This window comes from Ascidia mentula, chromosome 8 (genome assembly GCF_947561715.1).
Source record: "Ascidia mentula chromosome 8, kaAscMent1.1, whole genome shotgun sequence".
Lineage (NCBI taxonomy): Eukaryota > Metazoa > Chordata > Ascidiacea > Phlebobranchia > Ascidiidae > Ascidia > Ascidia mentula.
This window is the reverse complement of record NC_138573.1, coordinates 1,980,951-2,002,540: the sequence shown is the minus strand read 5'-3', so window position 1 is coordinate 2,002,540 and position 21,590 is coordinate 1,980,951. Positions and strand designations below refer to the sequence as shown.

Below are 21,590 nucleotides of genomic sequence, written 5' to 3'. Positions count from 1 at the left end.
ACTCTTGTTGAATTTTTTACTCCCACTACTTACAAACAACTGCGAAAAGGCCCTTAAAACATTTCTTTAATTGACTTTCCTAACAACTTCTACCGCGCCAACATGGCTTGTACTGCATCATGTCATGTTAATATCATAGCAACGTCAACGTATTTACGTATGATACAAAATTGACAAAATGCTCACGTATCTTAATAAACAAAACAAATATACATGTCTGGTCTAAAAGCAGTACCATGTCATCTACAAATCTTAACGTGCGAAGTTTTAAAAGCAAGTACAAAAACGAATTTTTTTCCCAAAATATTTTCCCACCTTGTTACGAAGAAAAGTATTTTGTAAAATCGACCAGGCGAATCATTTGCGCATGCGCATAAACGACAATTCCGTGATTCCGCAACAAATTTATTTTACGTAAATAATTTCACCTACTTTTTGCCCCTTTAAACCACGTTCAGACTTTTCCTAAGGATTTAAACTACGCCAGGGCATTGCAGCGAAACACAAAGTATTGAGTAACAAATAGTGACCTGTTAAGCATGCGACTTGTCAAGCCCGACGAAACAGGGGTAATTTTAGAAGCTGCTTGTTTTGCGGTTTGGTAACCCAACGTTTTCTGTTAGTTCTTTGTCGACTGTAATCAGGATTGGTTTTATATACAGTGTATATACTATACCTGCGCATTCAATACGCGGTCCCTATTTGTACATGGATTTCACGGGATTTTAATTCATGGCCGCGCGATGTATAGAACCAAATGTTTTTTCTAGTTGATCACGAAGCAACTAACACCTGTTTTCAGCAGACAACGGAAAAATAAGAAACCGTGTTTATTCGCAGGACTGGGCGATAAACAAAACCATCGTAACCAATAAATAAAAGTTGCAAGACAAGAATCCATCGTGCAAGGTAAAATAACAGTCGTTTTATATCACAAAATCACCAAACACTTAAAACAATCACCAATACAAATAGACAGCTGCGTCATAGAGCAGAAGGCGGGCAATAAGTCAGTTCGTTGAAAAAGTGTCTATAGGTCGGTGGTCGACTTTATGGACAATATACGAAAAACCGGATATGGCGGTACCATGACTTATAACATCATACCTGACGAAAATATTTTGATATTATTGCGCAATCAGCTATTTATTTTGGACAACATCGCACGTGCCATGAACAGTAAAAAGTTTGCAATTGTGTGTCAAATAACATGTGCATATCGTACACGACATATTGTGAAACAGTAAACAGGATCTCAAATCAACAAATAATATTATGTAGGTAGGATTTTAGAAATGCAAGACTATCCCACTTTATTTTTCCGCAAAAACTGCCGTTGCAACTAAAATATCGACAGCCGGTAGATGTCGCTACCTCCTCATCCGCAGTTTATTAATGGTCTTTAGGGTCTTCGCCATCATCGGCGCAATTTTCGGAGCTGGAAATTAAAATACATACATTTTTTTTTTGCATGAGTTGTACACACACACTGAAAGTTTCTGGTCTTGGTACAGTTGAAAATATTGGTTTCTTATTTTGTTAAAAAATTATCTCGCTTTATCAGATGTAAATATACACAAAGGAAATCACCGAGCCAAAACACATTTTTTATTTACATTGCGTTGCGCATTGACATGAGATTTTGCTGTACGTCAAAACTGTGACGTTTACGAGCTTGCGAAAAGTAAAACTTAAGAGCGTTTGTTCCGACTACTTACGTTGTTTCTTGAAACTGGATCTGGACGCGGATTGTGAGTCCACGCTTGCTGCTGTTATCGATCCAACGGGGACTGACATTCGCAACTCGGTTGTCTGTTGTTTCAACGAAGACGACCCTGCATAAATCACCTCAGTAATTTCTACATGTCTGAAAACTTTCAATCAGGCTTGAACTTTGGATGTACAAAATCAATTAGAAAATTGCAGTAAATTTTACGTGTCCGATAATTTTTAATCGGAGACACTTAAACTTAAAATGTACAAAATCACATAGCCTACACCAAAGAGGAAACGTGATCGGGATTCGTGGCCAGGATAACCAACCTGGATTCGAATCTTAGTGTGGCCAAAAAATCAAATAAAAGGTGATTGAAAAGTTGGGGCGAGACTGGATTAAATCTAGGCTTACGGTTAAATATTGGCTTAAATGTGGATCGCGACGACCTGCGCCTCGAGTTTCAAGCGAGTCACGTGACAGTTAGTAAAAAATTTCAAGACTATTGAAATGAAGGCAAATAACAGGCTGTGTCAGCCTACTCAAGCTAAAAATTGAAGATATTGGTGAATCTTTTACACTTCAACGCGTCGAACGCAAACAATTTTAGGAATCATTGTTATGTAGAATGCAGTTGAATACACAGAAAATTCGCAGAAAAAAATAGCTGATACTCAGAATGAAGTGAACCCCGAAAACAGCTGATGATATGAAACAATGAAAACAGTTATTCACCCTATTCCACCTTACAAGATCTTGTTACAAGGTCATATTAAAATTGGTAAAGATTACGATGTTAAAAGGCGGCTAATCAAAAACCGTTACAAAGCAACATACTCGTCAGATTAAAACCAAGTTGAAAAAAATACATTTCCTAAGAACTCGGGCGCAATTTCCTAAAGTTTTGCAACGAAATAAGTCTGAGAATAACGAGTCAAACTTACCATTACAATCAGCTGAGGAGATCTGCCTCTTCCCAGCGGTGCCGTATTTAAGCTGAGCCCTCAGAACATTCCGCGGGGCTTTAGCTTGACCGATGCCCACGTAGGCCAACTTGGTGCGTTTCTCTGTCAACAAAATAACGGCGTTTTTTTTCATCAAAATTGTTTTTTTTACATAGTTTTAACAAAAATACGGTTGCTGCTTTTGTTATCGATTTCACCGCAAAACTTACGACAAACAAAACATCATTTGGCGACTTTTGCTATGAATCTAACCAAAGTTTGAGATATGACCCCAATTTGAGGCAGTGGTAGTGGGCAATCCAGAAGTTTTTAATGAGCTATGGATGAAAAACCAACGCTATAATAAACTATTGTTGAGGAGTTCACCGCAGTTACGTTAAGTCAAACAAAAGTAATCAGTAATAAGCGGTAGTAATGAATAAGGCCAAAAATCATGTCTGAAACCAAAACCATTTATGGAATCATTTGATGGTTGGTGCTGTAAAGTTAGAGCTAAGAAACTCACCAAGCGGTTTCGCTTTGCTAACTTTGGCTTGAATAGACTGCGTCAGACGGGCCAACTTCGCTTCTCTCGCATCATGGAGCCTCTGTGACGAAACAAAAGTTTCGTTTGTGACGTCAATGTTATTTGGTGCCCAGTGTGGTCTTGTTACAAAGCGACTAAAACCGGATATTTAGCCGCTAAGTAGTTGAAAGAACGGGATGTCCGGTACAATCTACACTCATCTACTACTTGCGCAATACAGATATTGTATTGGTAGCTATAGAAGAGTCTCGACGCAATTTTGCATATTTGTGTGTCAACCCAACGTTAGTCATTTCATAGGTTACAGGATTCACATTTTACCGGCTATGTTCGCATATCTAGGTCGAGGCTTGTCAAACTTATTGATTTTGCGACATAGGTATGCATCTCTATGCTAAACAATAACCCCTTGGGCCGCAATCCATAATTTGAAATCCCCGATCTGGGCGGTGATTTAAGCATATTTATAATTTATGAAACGACAAACAAGCCGGTAACAATGTTAAATATACTCAGAACTTCTATAAAAATATCGACAATCACCAGGGTGCCACAGTACAACGTAATAGGTATTGTTTCATTACTTACCAGATACAGTTCCCTCCAAGATTCCATTTCGTCGGGTTGGAATCCCTTGAAATCTTGCATGGACAACTTTTCCCACAGTTCATCCGAATCATCAAGCAAGTACTAAGGGGTGGAGTTTTAAAGTTTAAAGTTTTAATATAAAATACAGGCTTGCTTTGACAAATGTGTGAATCGAATCGATAAAGTATTTAGCAAGCAGAAACCCACAAGTAACGTACATCTTATGTTACATTCATATAAATTACTGTGTTCAAAGTCTTATAAATTTTCCTATTGCAAATTCTGCATCCTATTAAATGAACTGACACAAACCTAGTGCAATAGCTGTGCGATATGTTAGCTGTGGGTTAAATGGCTATGTATTTAGCAACTGTACAAACCGGGTTGACATCTTCGAGTCTGTACAACTGTTCAGCGGTACATCGCACCAACACTGGCTTTATGATGTCATAAGGGACTCCAATGACGTCAAGCTCTGCGAATTTTTTTAATTGTCAAGGCGACCGAAACGATAAAAGCAATGGAGACGAACTTACTTTCAATGTTGTTTAAGAGAACATTCATGCATTGGTCGTACAAGGACATCATTTCTGCAAGACGAAAGAAAACGTGATTTAAGCGTTTACAATATTATACGTACCACAGCAAAAAGTGCTCGATGGCTAGCAATAAACTTATAAATTCCATGAACTTTATGTTGCTGTTGTTGCCAGGCATATATAATTTCGACCTTGGGTGCAATCAAACAATTTCTATTTACCGACTGCTCTCCAACGGGGCTTCATTAGGGTTAAAAAATGTCAGAATCTATGCAAGTAGTTAATTCTGTAATTATATCAATTAAAATAGAACCAAGGTATATTTGCTTTAGCACCACAAAACAAACACAACCCGTGTTGAGTAGTAACTGCTAGCACCGCTAATTGTAAGCATGGGACAAGATTCCTTGACAGAAAAAGTCGACAAATGTAACGGCGCTAACGCAAAAATAATGAACTACACATCCGACCATCAAAGCCGCAGAAATAAGGATATGAATAACTATTAAACATGAAGGTTATTGGACAGTTTTCCGAAATTATTTTGCTCACTTGGCAAAAACGAAGTCTTTTGTCCGGAATATATTTGCATCCGTCTTGAACTACGCTGACTGTGCAACTCCGCTGCCATGGCATCGGTCATGCTTGAAGGCTTGTGGTTTGAGGTTGAGGGTTGGTATGAGTCGGAGGGGTCACTTAAGGGAAGAGGTCGGTATGTGGCCTGAAAAAGTTAGCCCATAAGTTCACGATTTTTTCTCAGAAACGCCACGTATGAAGATTACGTGACCCCCAAAATTAACAGTGTATGATCAGGGCTGGTTCTGGACACATGTTGACCAAAATGTTCCATGTTGCGAGGGAAGTTGGCTTGCCTGATTCAGCCCTATTCAAGTCACAGTTGAGGGTCCTTCGTGCCAAAGTTTAAGGAAGTTAGATTTAGTTTACAAGCAAAATACAACATCAAATCTTTTATTTTTTCGGTGAAATACAGGCCCCGCATTTCCTAATCTAGGCCATATATATACAAACATATATGCCAACATGGAAGCTTTGATTGGATCTAATTAGCCCTGAGCAGACACTGCGAGAGTAGTATCATTCCAGGTGCGGTTTGAATTCACGACCTTGGGGAATTCCAAAATTAGCTTTACTGACTACGCAGCAGAAAGACTAACTTACATTTGTATGCAACTGTTTTCTATCGCATAGTGTAATGTCCGATTATAACCAGTTACTTGAGGATTGCATGAAACCACCTTGCAGTGACCTCGTTCGTTACGCGAAACCACAATTGTTTTCGTAAACCGGTTAAACAATACCTGTATTTTAGGTAAGTGCAGTTCCACTTTCGGTTTGAACGGTGACGAATCATCTTGCTGCAAAAGAACAGGTTTGTGCAGTTATGTTGGATTTTTAAAGGCATGCTCATTTAAATGACAAAGTTATGCTGCAAATGTTTTTATAACTGACCATGGCTTGCGAAGTGTTTGCAGATTTTTGAGAGACTTTCTTTTTTTTCTTTGTCTTTTTTGTTGTATCCATGGACATAAAATCCTCAAAGGAAAGATCGCCGGTAGCTTTACAAACATTAATGATTTTACTACAGGAACTGGAGATCAAGAGAAGCAATCAAGTACCTTTTTTGGTCTTTTTGTTGGACTTTTTAACAGGGGTGTTTGATTTTACTTTCTTCAAAGGTGCTTCCGCGGCTACATCGGATTTGCGCTTTGATGCTGAAAAAAAGCAACACATATGAAAAAACATAACTTCATTAGTTCCTTGAAACACCAACCTTTCACAGATGTAGAGTTTGCTATTTCTTCATGCTGCGCCGCGGACTTTCCCTTGGTATGATTTTTATGTCCAGACATAAGGTCTTGTTTTCTTTTGGTTGTTTGTTCACTGTCACTAAGTCTGTTCGAACTCGCATAGTTTGTGGATTTGGGCTTCTTGTTTGAGTACAAAGTGGTGGATGTGACGGAAGGAGTGTACAATGCAACACCTTTTTCTTCGGACGATTCATCTTCCCTGGAATCGCTATCATTGGGAAGAAAGTTTCTTTCCTCATCACTCGGATCATCTTGTTCATACAAACTCTTTGGAACTTCATGCTTGTTAGTTTGTTTTATTTTGTCCTTCTTGGTGGGACGGTGCTTTATTTGGGGGCATTCAGGCATATATTCCGCAGCCTGAACAAGATGTATATAATTGATAAAAACATAAACGCTTAGATTTTAATAAGATACACACCGTTGCCATTTGCCAGTTTTGTGTTGGGTCGTATTCTTCACTTTCCTCAGAGTACTTCAATTTATTTTTCTGCAACAAGTTGCTTTCAGTATACAAAAAATAGTCAATTATATGCAGTCTCCTATCATTACTTTCAACATCTTTATATAGTGTTTAGGTCCAGAAATTGCCAATTAAGTTCACTGGGTTAGTAGAATCACATTAAATGTGTCAGACAAGTTAATGTTACCCTCCTGATCACAAAAAATAAATATTATTTTAATTTTTCAAGTAGAGTTTTTGTTGCGGAATTGGAAAAAAATCAATTCATTAAATAGAAGGTGAAGAAAAACCTTCGCCATTTTCTTTTCCATTTCCCAGTTTCCGGAAGGATCATATTCATCGTTGCTGAGTGTGTGGTTCTGCTGAGTGGGACTCTCATATTGTAATTTTGAGGGAGATTCCAGGTTTGAATTGTCTTTTTTGCTGAGCAGTTCTTTCCATGAGGAAACTAAAGCTTTGGCAAAACCTCCAACTTCTTTGTGCTTTCTCAAACTGTTTACAGCTTTTCCAATCCCCGTTTGCTAAGAAAATAATAGAAGATACATTGGCGCGAAAAAAAAAACTTTGGGGTTGATTACAAAGAATACAAAATCCAATGCTAATGTCATTATAACAAATGTTTCGAACACTGCTCATCATCAGTTAGTTCATAGTAGTGAGCATAGCATTTATAACACAATACAAATATTTTTTTTACCACCACATAAATTGTACCTGAAGAATACCAATGGTCATTTCAATTTCACCAAGCTTGTTCAAAGCACGAAGAAGCTGTTCACATAAAAATATATTTTATTCAAGGATATTTTGAGAGCTGTTTGTAGTAGATATGAATGGTTGCAGATACATTTACAATTTACTTGTATTTACAAGTAGATTACAAGCATTTACAAGTAGATTGTAAAATTGCAAGTAAAATTAAAACCTTTTTTGCTTCGTTTTGTGAATCCAATCTCATTTTGTATTTCTCGACTGCTTGTATCGCCAACGCATCAGAGTCCATATTTCGATATAAAAGCCAACCACTGGACAGCGAATCGCTGAACTTAAACACGCATGTTGCCAACAAAAAAGTTAGGATAAAAACAAATCGTCCAGCGAACTTGAGAAGCAGCTGAGAAATAAAACCTCACACCCTTACGTGACAAATTTTTTTACCATAAACATGTTTACTTCATATAAAAGTGAAAAGAAATTGTTTTACCATTTATAACTTTTTGCCAAAATTTTTTTTAGTTTGTAGTGTATTTTTGATCAAACATATTTTTATGTCAAAAAATATTAGTTTACATAAATTCATTCTTTATTTTTCGAAACACAGTTGTGTGCAATTTTGATTTGTGAAATATTGAACAGTTTTTCGGGTATTCCCCGAATTCGTTCTCTCCAAATAAATAATTCGCAAGTTTTGTGAACAAACAAAATTCAAAGAAATCGGGAAACCACACGTAGATTATGCATGGTGTTTTTGAAGTTTTCGTGTTAATAAAAAGGTAATTTTAAAGATTTCTTGAATGTTTTTTGTTGTGAAGAGAAAAACAATTAGGTTTCCAATCCGCAAGAATGTTTGCAACGCTCAGGATATCTCGAGTCAATCGTTTTTCGGGTCGACGAAAAAGGAACGGCGAGAGCCCTTCAACTGTCCACGTGTTGAATCAGCAGCTGCTTTAATTGGTTTAGTTTTCGGCCGGATTTATGATAATCCACTTGCTCTCATTTTTTGCTCGCATATTTCCAAGTCAACCAAAAATGACAGAAGAACGTACTTTTATCGCTGTTAAGCCGGATGGCGTACAGAGGGGCCTTGTTGGGAAAATCATCCAACGGTTCGAAGAAAAGGGTTTTAAACTTGTTGCCATGAAAATGATAACCGCGTCTGAAGATCACCTTAAAGTCCATTACGAGGATTTGGCGAAGAAGCCTTTCTTCCCTGGTCTTGTAAAATATATGGCATCCGGTCCAGTTGTTGCAATGGTCTGGGAGGGTGAAGGTGCGGTTGCTACCGGCAGGGTAATGCTTGGAGCAACAAACCCGAAAGATTCGGCCCCAGGCACCATTCGTGGCGACTACTGTATCCAGGTTGGCCGCAACATCTGTCATGGTTCAGATTCTGTCGAGTCCGCCAAGAAGGAAATTGGACTCTGGTTCAAGCCGGACGAAATAAGCTGCTACACGTCATGCAGCCGTGGCTGGCTTTACGAAAAATAACTTCTTGAACTTTAGTACACGGCCAGAATTTATAACAACATATCGCAAATCGTGTATTTTGTGGCAATCATTGTTGCATCTAGGTAATAAGTTTCTTGGCATTTTTTCTCTATGTGCAAATTTAAAAGTTCTTTTTCGCCAAATGTTTAGAAATGTGACACTATGTTTTGTTTATAAATCTTACAAAAATTAAAATGTAAACCGTACTTTTGTGTGCTGTTTCTTTTCGAAATACTAGTAAAAGTGAATCAGCAGCATAACCCAATGTTTTTGGTTAGACAGAACAGGAGAAACCATGGTTAGGATGTTGATGAAAGCACGGTTTGCTTTTGATAAACGACAAAACCTGAATTTTGTCCTACGGAGATTAGTAGGCTCGGTAAAGACGAACCCGCAGCCTACAGCGACCGGTGATAACATCAAGGAGGTGCAGTACCAAAAAAATAGCAAAAAGCCCAGAGAAAGTCACGATGGATATCAAATTGTCTACAGATGTAAACCAGTTAACATTGCAACACTGTTATCCCGGTTGAAGTTGTACCAAACTGCATTATTTGTCAGTGGAACTCCGCTTGCGTACGCGCTCTGCGTTTCCGGGCAAATGTCTCTCAGTGCAGCCAATACCATAGCTATTGGAGGCGCAATCGCAACGTCTACCTTGATGTACTTTTCCTACGTCACACGACGTCTAGTAGGTTTGATTTGGTTTAACGAGGAAAAAGAGCTTGTAAAAATCGCCTACCTGTCTTTCTGGGGCGAGCGCAAGGACATTACCCTACCCCTGAAGTCGTTACCTTTATTAGATAACCCACAAGAAAACTACACAAAACCCCTTGTCAGACTGCAAATGATAGACTCCCCTACATTTTTCTTTTTTTCCTTGAGATATGGAATTGTTTGGGATGAGGAACTCTTCCAAAAGTTGTTCAGCGCTTACGCGCTCCAACAATACAAGCGGGCCAAGCAACCAAGTCAGTTAATTTTTAAAAATTGTTTTTTCTTTTGTTACTCGTGTTTCATTTAATAAAAAAAACCCAGCAATTTGCTTGAAAACAGTAGCAGCATTTTGATGTAAAAGTTAAGGTAGGTTGTCGCCAGGGCAGTGATGTAATGTTCAAAAAGATATTCCACACAATCTGGTTCAAGCTCATTGCAACTGTACAATCCATGATTGAATGCAAGGCACAAACTTGTTCTCCCAAAATGTCCTAATTAATTTTAGTTTTACAAAATTGGGCTTTCATTTTCTTCAGGTGTTTCTTGTTTCAATGAAGATTCTTCTTTTTCACTCTGGGACACCTCCACTGTCGGTTCGGTAGGTGCAGGTGGTTCTGCGGTTTCCGGGGGTGCTTTATACACAGCTGTTTCAGAGGTTTCTGGCTGAGATACAAAGATTGCTGTTTCTGTCGCAGACTGAGCATTGTCATCAATACAGTCCTCCAGCACTGGCTTCGCATCATCAGAAATCGAAACGGAGGGAATTTCTTCTGTCATGTTCGAATCTTCATTCTTATCCAGGGGCAACGACCCCAAGCTGTCAACCGACATGTTCGAGTCATCCAAGTTCACAATGATTGAGGTTTTGGTATCCACAGCAATGGCACCCCCACCTCTGCGATGTCTTCCTCTCCGTCTGCCCCCTCTTCCTCGAGTACTCTTAATCCCAAGCATCTGCTTCAGTTGCTTCCTTCTCTTCCGAAGAAAGTCCGGGTCAGCGTGAGTGCATCGAGAACATGCCCACACACCTGGTTTAACAAACAAACTTAATGGTTGGGACTCGAACAAAAAACTGTTTTAAGAGTGGGAGATGAAACTATTTTTTGAAAAACTACATGGAGTAAATGTACTTAAAACAAGATCAGGGAAAATTGGCAACAGAAAACCTATATCTTTTCTAATAATACCTCGTTAACAGTAAAAACATTCATTGCGAGAACTTGTAAAATAAATTTATTTATATCATACAAAACAATCTTAATGGGTCCGTGTAAAACCAAAAAAGTAGATACAAACATATTTGAAAAACCAGACATGTGTACGTAAAACAAGACCAATGGCTAAATTACCAACAGATAACCTACATTCTGTCTTTTAATAATACCTGATGGAATTGCACGAAGGCTGACACAGAATGTGTGATAACCCCGGTCGCATCTGTCACAGAACATCATGAGATCTTCGCGGTGTGGCATGCTGCATATCGTGCAAGTCTTGCATTCCATGCACTGCCAGTTGTAAGTGAGAATGACAGACACCAGGTCACTTGACATCTCCAAGCATGATGGGTGACCTTGGAGAAACACAAGGTCATGCTAATTCGAGTACAAATTGCACAAGCAAAGTGTAACTGTTTTAAGCAAAGTGTAACTGCTTTGCTTGTGTTATTTCATTGGTGCTAAATTACAAATTAGTAGTCCATAGGTATTTGTTTCAATATTTTGTAATCCAGTCTTTAAACTGAGAAATAACATGTTTAGAAGGTTTGCACTACCAATGACAAATACAATCCCTTATAAAATAGACATAGTTAAAGTATGCAAGAAGCAGTGCACTCAGTCAGTATTCTTGTGATGTATTCCTCTGTTTGTAGGAAGACAAACTGTTTGATTGAAAGCCTGCTTCCTGGTAAACCATAATGTGTGCAGCTACGAACACAATTTAAATCAATCTAGTAGTAATTACATGCATAACATACCATGGTTGTCACACTGTGAGCATTTAATCAAGTCTTCAGCTTCATCTTTTTTGTTGCAAGTCTCGTCTTTGCCACAAATGCCACAGACTGGGTTGAATGGTTCCTAACATAAAAATTTTCCGTTCAAAAAAAATGCGCTTGAATTGCAAAATACTTGTGTGCCGGCAAACCTAATACTTTACTTCCCGGTGCTCTATAACAACTTACTGTGACTGTAGTTTTCCCGCCCATTTTTTATACATCACATGATTTCACAAGCGGTGCTAGCGTTATCCCCTTTTTCGTGTTGGCACGTTTTTTGGCGTTAGTTGTGTGCTGTACCTGTCTCATTACCCCGAGGAAGCCTTGTTGTATAACAGGCGAAATGTCGGAATAAAGTTACGTTTTTATATATGCCAGAAGAACAGATTATGAAGTTAACCTGATACTCTATTGAGTTTTGCATATAGAAGCAAATAATATATTTTAGGAAAATGACTTTTCTAATAAAAATGTTTAACTGAAAAGATAAGAAACACTATAACAGTTCAGATGGCTTTAACACAATATAGAAATGAAATATATCAGTATTTAACACACATGGTGTGTCAAAATTAATAAATGCCATTTGTCACGTTTACAAATCTACCACCTCTGATACTACCAAATGTTAACATTAATTTACTTTGTCTTCCAAATCACTGACTGCATTTTCTTCTTCACTTTCCTTTTGGTTTGTTTCCATCGGTTGAGCGTCACCAGCAATTGACGATCGTGTAGAAGCTGTAGTAGATTGCCGGGTTACATGTCTGCTACTTGTCACAGAAATAGTTCGGTTGTACCTGGTTTCTCCTTATGTTTTGCAGATGACGTGGAGCGGACACTTTGAGGAACAGATGACATTGTTGTCACTGAATCTGGCTCCTACATTTAAAAGAATGATCTTTATATATGTGTGGTACTGTGCCCCAAGTTCAGAAGATAATTAAGTAAGATCATGAATTGGGCTTGGTTTACTGACTGCGAAAGCATAACTTTATTTTTAAACTGCTGTTGGATTGAAAATTTATTAAAATAAAATTTAGTGGTTATTTAAATTGAATATTAAATGTTACTAGAACAACTTTGTGTCCACGCTAGTTTTAGAAAACATGTTTCGCTTTTTATTGAAGCATCTTCAATTCTTATTCAAATAGAATTATTAAAATTGGGTGACATATAATTCAGATTCACACAAACATAGCATTAGGTTAGGTAGTTGTTTAAATACTTACTGAATCAATTTCTGATCCGGAACTTTCAATCTCCTCAATTACATCATCTGGTTGTGGAGGCCCGTACAGAGACGTGGTCAAAGGCATGTACATCATATCATTGCGGGTGTAACTAAAAATCATTTTGCTTTAAACGTCTAATATGGGAAAATAGTTTAATGTTCAAAATAGAAAAACCTTTTGTAATATTCCTGAAACTGTCCAGGAATCAAAGCACAAGGGTACAAACTGGGCCTCGTCAATTCCGGGTCAAGTTTTCGAACTTTGTTTCGAGGTAACTGAAGAACCTACGATGAAATAAATGTATTTGTTGACACACATGGATAAAAAAACAATTTTTAAGGATAAAAAAATTTAAATAAACTTTTATTCCATTACCACAAAAAGTAAAGATACAAAAAATTATCACAGACAAAAAAATGATTTCCTAATTACCGTTTCCATTAGCACAGCAGAAAGCAATGTGGACTATTTCCAAAGAGGAAATGGAGTACTTACATTAGTCTGCATATCATAGTAGGCACCAAACTCCTCCCGTCGTTGTCTGTTAAGATTTGCATTGTATGAGGCAGCTTGTTTCATCGCTTTCTTCAAGTATGCTGGCATTTGTGACTTTTCCACCGGTATGCTCGACTACACAGACAATTTATTTCATGGAAAATGTTCACAACATAAAAGCAAATGAGCCATAACAATCACTGTCAACAGTGCATGATGTTTTGCAAGAAATATTACTGCGTTAAAAAAGGGAGTTTATATATAGCTCTAGTGTTGGCAAGACTATACTATGGACCACAAAGTTTTTTTAGTAAACCTGATTTTTATGTCTGTGGTCTGTCAGCTTTCACTGAAACAGTATTTTATCCAAAAATACCTGTACCCTTGGACCATTTTTTTTGTCAACTAGCCATGTTTACAACATATTAAAAAATAACATGTTCTTTGTTTATGGTAACAAAAAGCAAATAAGTTGTATCTATCGCTGACAATGAAGTGTTGATCACAAGATATGTTGTAAATTTACTACACAAGCAAATATTTACCGATGCGTATTGTTTGTATTTGTTCCTCAGGTTCTGCTTCTCCCTTTCCTGCATAACAATCTGGTATTCGTTGTACTTTTCAGGGTATTCTTTTGCCATCATGTCACACACATCTGAGCTTTTCAGTGCTGTTAAACCTGTAGAGCACCAAAAAAATTCATATTTTATAACTGATGTGTTATGTAACTCAGCAGCATCGCACAAATGCTTAGTGTCTAGGTGATTGTAATGGTCATAACATAGTTCTAAGCAAAATATTTAATAACATATGATCCTAAAACAAGGTGCCAGGAAAAGGGATTTGGTAACCCACATCTTGCAGACATTTCAAATATAACTGTGCTCATCATTAGTGCAGCTAAAAACTGACAGTGTGACTGAAATGTATGCAAAATGTAAGCTGGCAAATTCACAGCTATGACATTTATTTTCAATAATACAGAACTTCACATAAAAATTTGTACAAATTTAACATACCCAAAGTTACTTGAACTTCACTGATAAAATGACCGGCCAATAAATGATTTACCTCAGCAGGGTCCAGTTTTCGTCGTTGAATTTCTGCATAAAATTGGACATGATTACCTCACACATAAATGTATCAAAATCAACAATTTTACCAGACACAAACTTCCAATTGTATGTGTACCTGGATATTTTCGTTTGAATGAAGTAATGCTAAGAAATGTGCTGACTTGTTCCTGGAGCATGTAATACTCGCCAGAACCATCAGGTGGCCATTGGTATTCAACAAGATTCTCGGCAACGATAGCAGAAAATCTAAACAAGTGCACAACTTAGTCTTGGAAACAGCTAGATAACAATTAAAAAATGTCTTTTAATAGCAACATTAATAGTTGTGCATAAACAAATTTGTGATATACAATAATAATGCAGCTTACAAAATATCAGTCTATTTTAGTAAATATTGAGACATATGAAATGAGTGGTCGAGTTAGAAGAAACAGAATTCAGATTTCTGTATAATTTAACAATAAGGAGAACTTACATATTCTGCTGAAGACAAATGGGGTCAACAAATCTTCCACCCTGAGATTTAGGTTTGCTCTCACTCGGGCCATCTCCACCAGACTTGCTTGAAACTTTGCCTTTTTTTACATCTTGTGTTGCTGTCAGTGATATCTTGTTCACAATGTCATTCATCAAACTTTCAACCTCATGATCCTCAGCTGATGCAAAATCAACAGGTAATTGATCAGAAATATTGGATATATTGTTGGCATTTTCTTTCGAAACCAAACTGTGAGGAGAGCCTGAAGCTGACCCATCGGGGTTGGTATGCAATACTGTGTGATGTTGTGTAGGTACATCTGCAACTTGGCCTCTACACTGTGGAATAACAGATACTTTTGCTGCAGTGTTTGTGATGCCTACTTGTTGTTCACCATCGATTGGAGCTGTAGGATTTGGGTCCAATTTGGAAGAATCAACTTTATCCTTTTCACCAAAAGAAACATTCAAACTTTCTTCCATTCTACTACTTTGATATCGCTATGAAAACAACAGAATTTTACAATATATGAACATTTGGTATGTATAATTTACGGAGACGTTATATATATATATGATCACACCTCACAAGATTTCGGACAACAAAGTTATACTTATTATCAAAATATCACCTTAGAAAACATATGTTTATATTGCACAAAATATTAGGCAAGATTATAATTGATACAAATAAAATTATATTGCATCACAACATGACAAAAGTGCATAGCATCATAGCATAAGTTCAACAGACAACACACTTGAAACAAATCATTTACAGATCATTATTTCTGATAAAGCGATTTCCCTCAGAATTTTTTCCAACATAAGAGTGCCGTAAGCGACCAAGAAGAACTTTTCGGTTTGGCTGATCAAGGTCATCATGGGCCTCTGGTTCCCATTGTTCCATCGAAGGAGAAATCATTTCATCTGTTGACATTTCAACACAAACCCTGTAGCCAACGGCTCTTTCAAGATCAGTGACCGACTTGAAATCGAGGAATTTTAAAGAAGGTACTCTGTATGCAACAATGCAACGATACCGGTGATACTGTTCCTTTGTGCATTTTGGATTAAGCAGATCACTTGGGCAAGCTTTGTTACCCAGCAAACTAAGGTAGGACAAATGTGGGAATGCAGGAATGAGATTTTCGAGAAATTGGGAGAGGCTCGAAATACGGTTGTTGTTTAGTGTCAGAGTCCTTAATGGTAACTTGGGAAAGACTGTGGTTTCGTCAATCAAGTTGTTGTCCAGATTTAGTTCTTCCAGGTTTCTAAACATTTCCAATCCATCAAGGTTGTTTATGTTGTTGTGGCTCAGATTTAACGTTTTTATCTCCGTTGCATGTCTTTCCAGGAAAGTGGGTACAGTGTCAGAACTATGCCCAGTGTAAGAGTAGATAGTGACAGGGTCAGAGAAATTTGATAGTTCAGTTTTAGAACTCATAATCACAGAAATCAGTTGGTCGCATGTATTCTTTCAGTTCTGGAAAAATAATATTTAAATTATGTCCAACAAAAGGCTTCATTTGTGAGTCTTGTTTTGAAACAAGCTAAGCTGCAAAAAAACAACCAACACTGTCTAGATAAACGGAACAAAAAGTTCAAAACGATTGAGAGAATTTGGACTAATTATTTTATTATAAGCCTAAGTAGATAACATTCATGTGTCACTTTTAAATCTTATATTTATTTTACATGGCAGTAAGTAACAGCTATCTTGGGCCAAATCTGACCCGTTGGATCTATAAATTTGTCATGCCAGTTTTTTGGAAAGGATATTTATTCGTTAATTAATTAGTTCACATGTTGTTTGAACTATCTAATTAACGAATATAGGTTAGTTCATATGTTTACAAACTGTAAATAGGTTAAGTCGTTCACTATTTGCAAACACTTCTTGTTTGTACACTTTATGCTCACGTGTTCCATGACTGGCCAGTCAATTATTTGTTATTACCTGACTGGTTTACGCAAATTTTATGCAAATTACCATCTGAACATTTAAACAACTATTCGCACTACAATAGCCCAATGACTTCATTATATCCGTAGTATCCTAAATATTTGCAAACAAACCAAACTTTTGTGCCGATACGCTTGAATGGTTTCCAAAACACCAATTTGAAAAATTATTGATATTTTCCAAATCAAATTTTTTTAAAAAGTTATAATCGCTTGGAATTCTAAACGCACCAAATTTGTTCTTTTGTGAAAGCTGAATAATTGACGTTCTTATCCCCTTACATGATTTTGGCATGATCAATGTGTCGCAATTACAATCACGAGACCCCCACACTGTTTTTGCCAAGTACAAATGTTCAAAAGTTGTCACGTGAACAAAAGTTTATTGCACAGAAACATAAATCCCATCTGTATACAATAATGAGAGTTGTTACGTCAGAAACATAAACAGAACACTACGTCATCACCAAGAAAAAACAAATTTGAAGTTTCCGGGGTTATTGAAGCGTCGAAGAACAATCAATGAGTTCTGACGTCACAACATATCAAAAAGGGGTCGGGAAATTCCAAACTTTAAAAGACCCTTGGTTCTGGTTCCGTGCGAAAAAAAATATTTCGGGCGCACTGAAAAAAGCAACGAACAGGTGAGACATAATGAGTGCAGAAATTCATGGGATTTATCGCACGTGCGATTGGGTTTCGCGCCATCTCATAGCTCGCATTTAAGTGCAATCTTTATCGAGGATGAAAGTGTCCTTGTGGCGACCCCACGACAAACGCCGGGGCCGAATGACTGCAAAATAATATTTGATAATACTGGATCAGTGGACGGTAACACTAGTGACACACAGAAGATTGTGAACCGCGAAAAGAAGAAGCGCGGAGAATGCAAGGAATGCTGGGAGTTTTAATGCTTGCCTTTGTATGTAAACGAAACAATAGAAAACGTACATTTAAACTGACGGAAAAGTACCAAAAAAAGCGGAATGTTTTCTGCGTTTGCTTTAGTACCTTAGATGAAGAGTCGACTCAGTACGATGGATATCGTTTTACTCTTTTACCACTGATACTTTGTCAAAAACGTTCATGCTGTACGTTTACAACGAACCCGCCTTCTTGTGACACGTGACAAGTCGCTATGGTGCCATGTGACAAACAAACCATGCCACAGATGGCATCACACGAGAAAACACAAACTCGCAGTAAGTGAGACACGCCACAAAGCGCGTTTGTATACGTCACAAGCATCTGTGGTGACTTCATGTTATATGTCTGTCTCCGGCGCCAGTTTCATGACCGTTTGTAACCTTGAATTCTGCTCGCTCTCTAAAAATTCAACCAATGGGAGGTTGTCTTCATGTTTCGCATGATCGATTACGCTCCTGCCCTGAAGACAAAGAAAATATTTTGATTAAATATTTGCTGAAAAACTGAAATTTGGATGAGTTTAAAAATATGCACCGTAGTTGCTAATTTACAGATAGTTGCTGGATTCCAAATGTTACTGAAAAGTTTTCTTCCTTAACGCAGCAACCATACGGCAGTAAAGACACACATTAACGTGCAGCTAATGGAGAGGAATAGGGACGACGGGTAATGATATTTTAGTAATACGTCGAAGCAAAACGTTCGATTCGAGAGTTTTGACAAATACGATTAAATCCAACGGAATATATAGTCTTACAAAAATCACGATCATGAGTGCATTCATACTGTCTGTTTAAAGCCAGGAACACCTTGCAAAGTAATGTGTGTGATTATATATCACTCACTGACGTCACTTACATACAGTTTCTGTGGGAGTACTTGAACATGCTGCAAAAGAAACAAAGTGGGAACTCACCGTTGAATCCACCATACCGATTGTAGCACCGGCATGTACCAACTTTGAACACAGGCTTTTGCCACATTTAACCGCTAGATGGAGCGCTGACTGTCGGTGTTTGTCCGTCAAATTAACGATCTCCGGAATTTCTGAAATGCGAGCAATATTTTAAATTTTTTGCAAAAAATTCCCAATTCGCGACGACTTGCATGAATAATTCATTCGTACGGGCGCCATTGCCCCAAATTTTTCACCTTTGGTAATGTATCCAATTGCATCGGCATGATGCCCTCTAGTGGCGCAATGCAAAGCCGTTTCTCCGCCACTAGTTGTCGCATAAACATCCGCACCGCGTCGGATCGATTTTTTCATTGTTTCCACGTCGCCATTTTTTGCCGCTTCCAAAAATCTCGCGTTCCTGCGCCACAAAATCGATGGGTTATTGTTGCGTCACAACGGTTGACATGGAATGGTGCAGTACCACTTACCAGAAACGGTTGTCGGGATTCTGTTGACCCTGATGGAAAACATAGAAATAAGTTGCGGCAAAAAATTAACTAACACAATATTTTTAAACAAAAGGTGTATATTTGTCGTAATTTCAAGTAATTTCAATGGAAAGCAACTTCTTTTCGCACCATATAACGCGATGGTTATCCTATATTACCCATACCACTCTCATAAACTGACAATCTGCAATTACCCGGTATAACCATAAACTGCGTCGGGAATAAATTAAGGAAAAACGTTGTTACCTGATTAGCACGTGACTCCGCGTAGCTATGACGACGGCAAGCGAGATGGTTGCGACGGAGAATTGGGATCGAAACATCCTCACAACTCTGGCATGGTTTCAGGTCGAATACGTCGTTATTATTGTTGTTGTTGTTGTTGCTGTTGTTGTTATTATTGTTGCTGTTACTGTTGCCGCTGGATAATTTCATTGTCTTCACAAAGTTGCTTAACAACATTTGACCACCACTCGCCAGAGATCTGCAATGTTCAACTTTGTTTATAGAGGACAGCTGTGACGCGTAAAGCCAACAAAAATCCACTCATATCATCGACGAGATTGGTTTGATTTGATTTATTTACATTCACTGTAATAACCAGTTGAAATCTTAGGTGCGTGCATGTAACTTATACCAACATACGCTTTATCGATACTGGCTTATTCCTATTATATATTAACACGGAACCAAGGTAAGCCCGAAGGTCCCGGGTTCGAACCCCGGCTCGAACACACAAACTTACTTCTTTGGATCGGTGTCGGTGTTGCTTCTTCGGTGTTCTTTCTTCTTCCCCGTCGATACCTCGTCAAGTTTACTAAACAGCAGGAAAACACTCCGTTGATTACGTCACCCTCGACTATGACGTCACTAACCCACCTGACAAACTCGCCGAGCAGTTGTCCGCCTGCAATCGGGGGGTTCGACTGCGAAGTGCGGAGAGGCGATTTTTGCGGTGAGCGCTGAGTCATCATTGACTTGTGTCGTGATTTGGCAATTTTGCTTTGTGAAGCGTCTCCCACGTCATCGTTGATGACGTACTCGTTGCTGGAAGTCGAGTACGACGAGCAGTCGCTTTCGTACAGTCGCTGTAGCGAATTAAAAAATATTTCCGTATATAGACCATGAGAGATATGATGTTGCAACATAATATTGCCGAGTTCTGTAAATTATCCAGCAACTGCACTGTGGTACAAAACAACTAAGTTTTATTCATTCCCCTTCTAAATTTCCCCTACCAGCGAAACAGAAGAAGAGACGCAACTCACGTGAGCAATCGGGGATGCTGTTATTGATGATGACGTACTCGGTATTTTATCATTGGATGGCGACGTATCCGCTACAACCTCCACGACGGGTACGTCATTTACCGGTTCTGATGTCACTTCTTTTTCTTCAGAAGTATCCAGTGTAACTTCTGGTTCGAATGCCAGTGCGACGTCAGTACCTTCCGATTTTACTGATGTGACGTCATCAGTTTTCGCTGGAACGATTACTTCTTCCTCGTCGCGGTCCTTTTCAAGGACGACGTCTAGCGGCGACGTTATTAGTTGAGAACTCAACACTCGAGGACTCACGTTGCCGGACTTGGCGACGTCATGGGAGATCGGGTTACGATGCTTTAGAATAAAGGAACCCCGAAATTAACCAAAACAATAAAATAACCGATAAAAATAATAAAATATTTGTGTACATTTAGACACTCTTTTACGAAAAAAAACTATTTAAATAACACAAGAACGAATTGGGTGTATTTGTGAGGAATAACGAACTTCTTAAATATTACAACATTTTTATTCACAAACCTGCGTCATCGCCGTAAAGTCTACAGCATCAGTAAGATTCTCCCTGAAAAGAAATGGAAGTTAACAAACATGCATAAAAACCTATTCTTTAGCTTTCATGAAAGGCGAAAAAAACAGAAAAACTTATTACATATTCAAACCTCAAAGCTACCAATATCCGGAACACAAACACAATTTTAGCATAGAAACCCATACCCAATGACGACTGAGTCGCTGTGTACCCTTCCACGGAATTGCAGAGATTTCCTGTCAATTGTCCTCGAACGAACTGGAAAATGCTGTTAAAAATACACAGGTAAGCTGTGTCAATAAACAGACGAAACAATATGTTACTGTGACGTCACACTCACTAGTAACGGAGATGTTTGGGGCTCGGGAACTTCCAAAAGGTAAAGCTCGCGGTCATTGGTTATGACGTCACAAACGAGATGCAGGTTCTCTTGGTTTTGATCGATTCGATAAAATCTGTCGTCGTCGCTTGCTGAGAAACAAAGAGGTGTCGGTTTATCTTAAACATTAACGTTTTTTAAACTTCTTCACTCATTAATTGGAAAATTATACACATACTTGTCGAAACAACTTTACAGGCAGTTTTGTAGTGGTACTTAGTTAAGTTAGTTTCAAACTATTACTTCAACACTAAAACTCTTAG

General features: G+C 38.1%; 5 protein-coding genes across 8 annotated transcripts in view; 1 reads left to right on the top strand and 4 right to left on the bottom strand.

The window, feature by feature from the left end:
• Positions 1-813: 813 nt before the first annotated feature.
• Positions 814-7,712, bottom strand: LOC145912583 (elongin-A-like). The gene is made up of 16 exons (XM_083000106.1): positions 7,550-7,712; positions 7,339-7,395; positions 6,915-7,145; positions 6,583-6,651; positions 6,125-6,521; positions 5,970-6,065; positions 5,803-5,909; positions 5,652-5,708; positions 4,885-5,053; positions 4,330-4,383; positions 4,174-4,268; positions 3,794-3,895; positions 3,185-3,266; positions 2,659-2,781; positions 1,719-1,835; positions 814-1,438 (listed from the first exon to the last, which is right to left on the bottom strand). Exons 1-16 carry the CDS (start codon positions 7,625-7,627, stop codon positions 1,371-1,373), a joined length of 1,902 nt encoding a protein of 633 aa, XP_082856232.1. The 5' UTR covers positions 7,628-7,712; the 3' UTR covers positions 814-1,370.
• Positions 7,713-8,262: 550 nt separating this feature from the next.
• Positions 8,263-9,038, top strand: LOC145912585 (nucleoside diphosphate kinase B-like). The gene has a single exon (XM_083000108.1). It carries the CDS (start codon positions 8,320-8,322, stop codon positions 8,830-8,832), a length of 513 nt encoding a protein of 170 aa, XP_082856234.1. The 5' UTR covers positions 8,263-8,319; the 3' UTR covers positions 8,833-9,038.
• Positions 9,039-9,871: 833 nt separating this feature from the next.
• On the bottom strand, positions 9,872-15,338 carry LOC145912582 (PHD finger protein 10-like). The gene is made up of 12 exons (XM_083000105.1): positions 14,833-15,338; positions 14,473-14,603; positions 14,301-14,384; positions 13,824-13,960; positions 13,279-13,413; positions 12,958-13,067; positions 12,781-12,892; positions 12,349-12,430; positions 12,192-12,289; positions 11,528-11,630; positions 10,934-11,122; positions 9,872-10,577 (listed from the first exon to the last, which is right to left on the bottom strand). Exons 1-12 carry the CDS (start codon positions 15,315-15,317, stop codon positions 10,057-10,059), a joined length of 2,187 nt encoding a protein of 728 aa, XP_082856231.1. The 5' UTR covers positions 15,318-15,338; the 3' UTR covers positions 9,872-10,056.
• A 236-nt stretch (positions 15,339-15,574) lies between these two features.
• Positions 15,575-16,316, bottom strand: LOC145912584 (leucine-rich melanocyte differentiation-associated protein-like). Its single transcript, XM_083000107.1, has one exon. The coding sequence runs from the start codon at positions 16,279-16,281 to the stop codon at positions 15,610-15,612; it is 672 nt and encodes a 223-aa protein (XP_082856233.1). The 5' UTR covers positions 16,282-16,316; the 3' UTR covers positions 15,575-15,609.
• Positions 16,317-17,168: 852 nt separating this feature from the next.
• The window catches only part of LOC145912594 (diacylglycerol kinase zeta-like), a 29,504-nt gene continuing 25,082 nt past the window's right edge, over positions 17,169-21,590 (bottom strand). For all 4 annotated transcript variants that reach the window (XM_083000118.1, XM_083000120.1, XM_083000119.1 and 1 more), the window contains 11 exons: positions 21,289-21,419; positions 21,134-21,216; positions 20,939-20,981; positions 20,402-20,752; positions 20,013-20,221; positions 19,879-19,950; positions 19,380-19,617; positions 19,113-19,141; positions 18,879-19,042; positions 18,643-18,773; positions 17,169-18,186 (listed from right to left, as the gene is read on the bottom strand). In XM_083000118.1, coding sequence (XP_082856244.1) covers positions 18,064-18,186; positions 18,643-18,773; positions 18,879-19,042; positions 19,113-19,141; positions 19,380-19,617; positions 19,879-19,950; positions 20,013-20,221; positions 20,402-20,752; positions 20,939-20,981; positions 21,134-21,216; positions 21,289-21,419 — 1,574 coding nt within the window. In that variant the 3' untranslated portion in view covers positions 17,169-18,063. The remainder of the gene's footprint in view (positions 18,187-18,642; positions 18,774-18,878; positions 19,043-19,112; positions 19,142-19,379; positions 19,618-19,878; positions 19,951-20,012; positions 20,222-20,401; positions 20,753-20,938; positions 20,982-21,133; positions 21,217-21,288; positions 21,420-21,590) is intronic.

Coding starts and splice junctions, on each gene's coding strand:
- LOC145912583 (XM_083000106.1), bottom strand. CDS start 7,627: ATGGACTCTGATGCGTTGGCGATACAAGCAGTCGAGAAATACAAAATG. Junction 6,652..6,914: donor TGGAAAAGAAAATGGCGAAG/GTTTTTCTTCAC, acceptor AACTTGTTGCAG/AAAAATAAATTGAAGTACTC. Junction 6,522..6,582: donor AAAACTGGCAAATGGCAACG/GTGTGTATCTTA, acceptor CATCTTGTTCAG/GCTGCGGAATATATGCCTGA.
- LOC145912585 (XM_083000108.1), top strand. CDS start 8,320: ATGATAATCCACTTGCTCTCATTTTTTGCTCGCATATTTCCAAGTCAA.
- LOC145912582 (XM_083000105.1), bottom strand. CDS start 15,317: ATGGAAGAAAGTTTGAATGTTTCTTTTGGTGAAAAGGATAAAGTTGAT. Junction 13,068..13,278: donor ACTATGATATGCAGACTAAT/GTAAGTACTCCA, acceptor ATTTCATCGTAG/GTTCTTCAGTTACCTCGAAA. Junction 11,123..11,527: donor CTCACAGTGTGACAACCATG/GTATGTTATGCA, acceptor TGTTTCTCCAAG/GTCACCCATCATGCTTGGAG.
- LOC145912584 (XM_083000107.1), bottom strand. CDS start 16,281: ATGAGTTCTAAAACTGAACTATCAAATTTCTCTGACCCTGTCACTATC.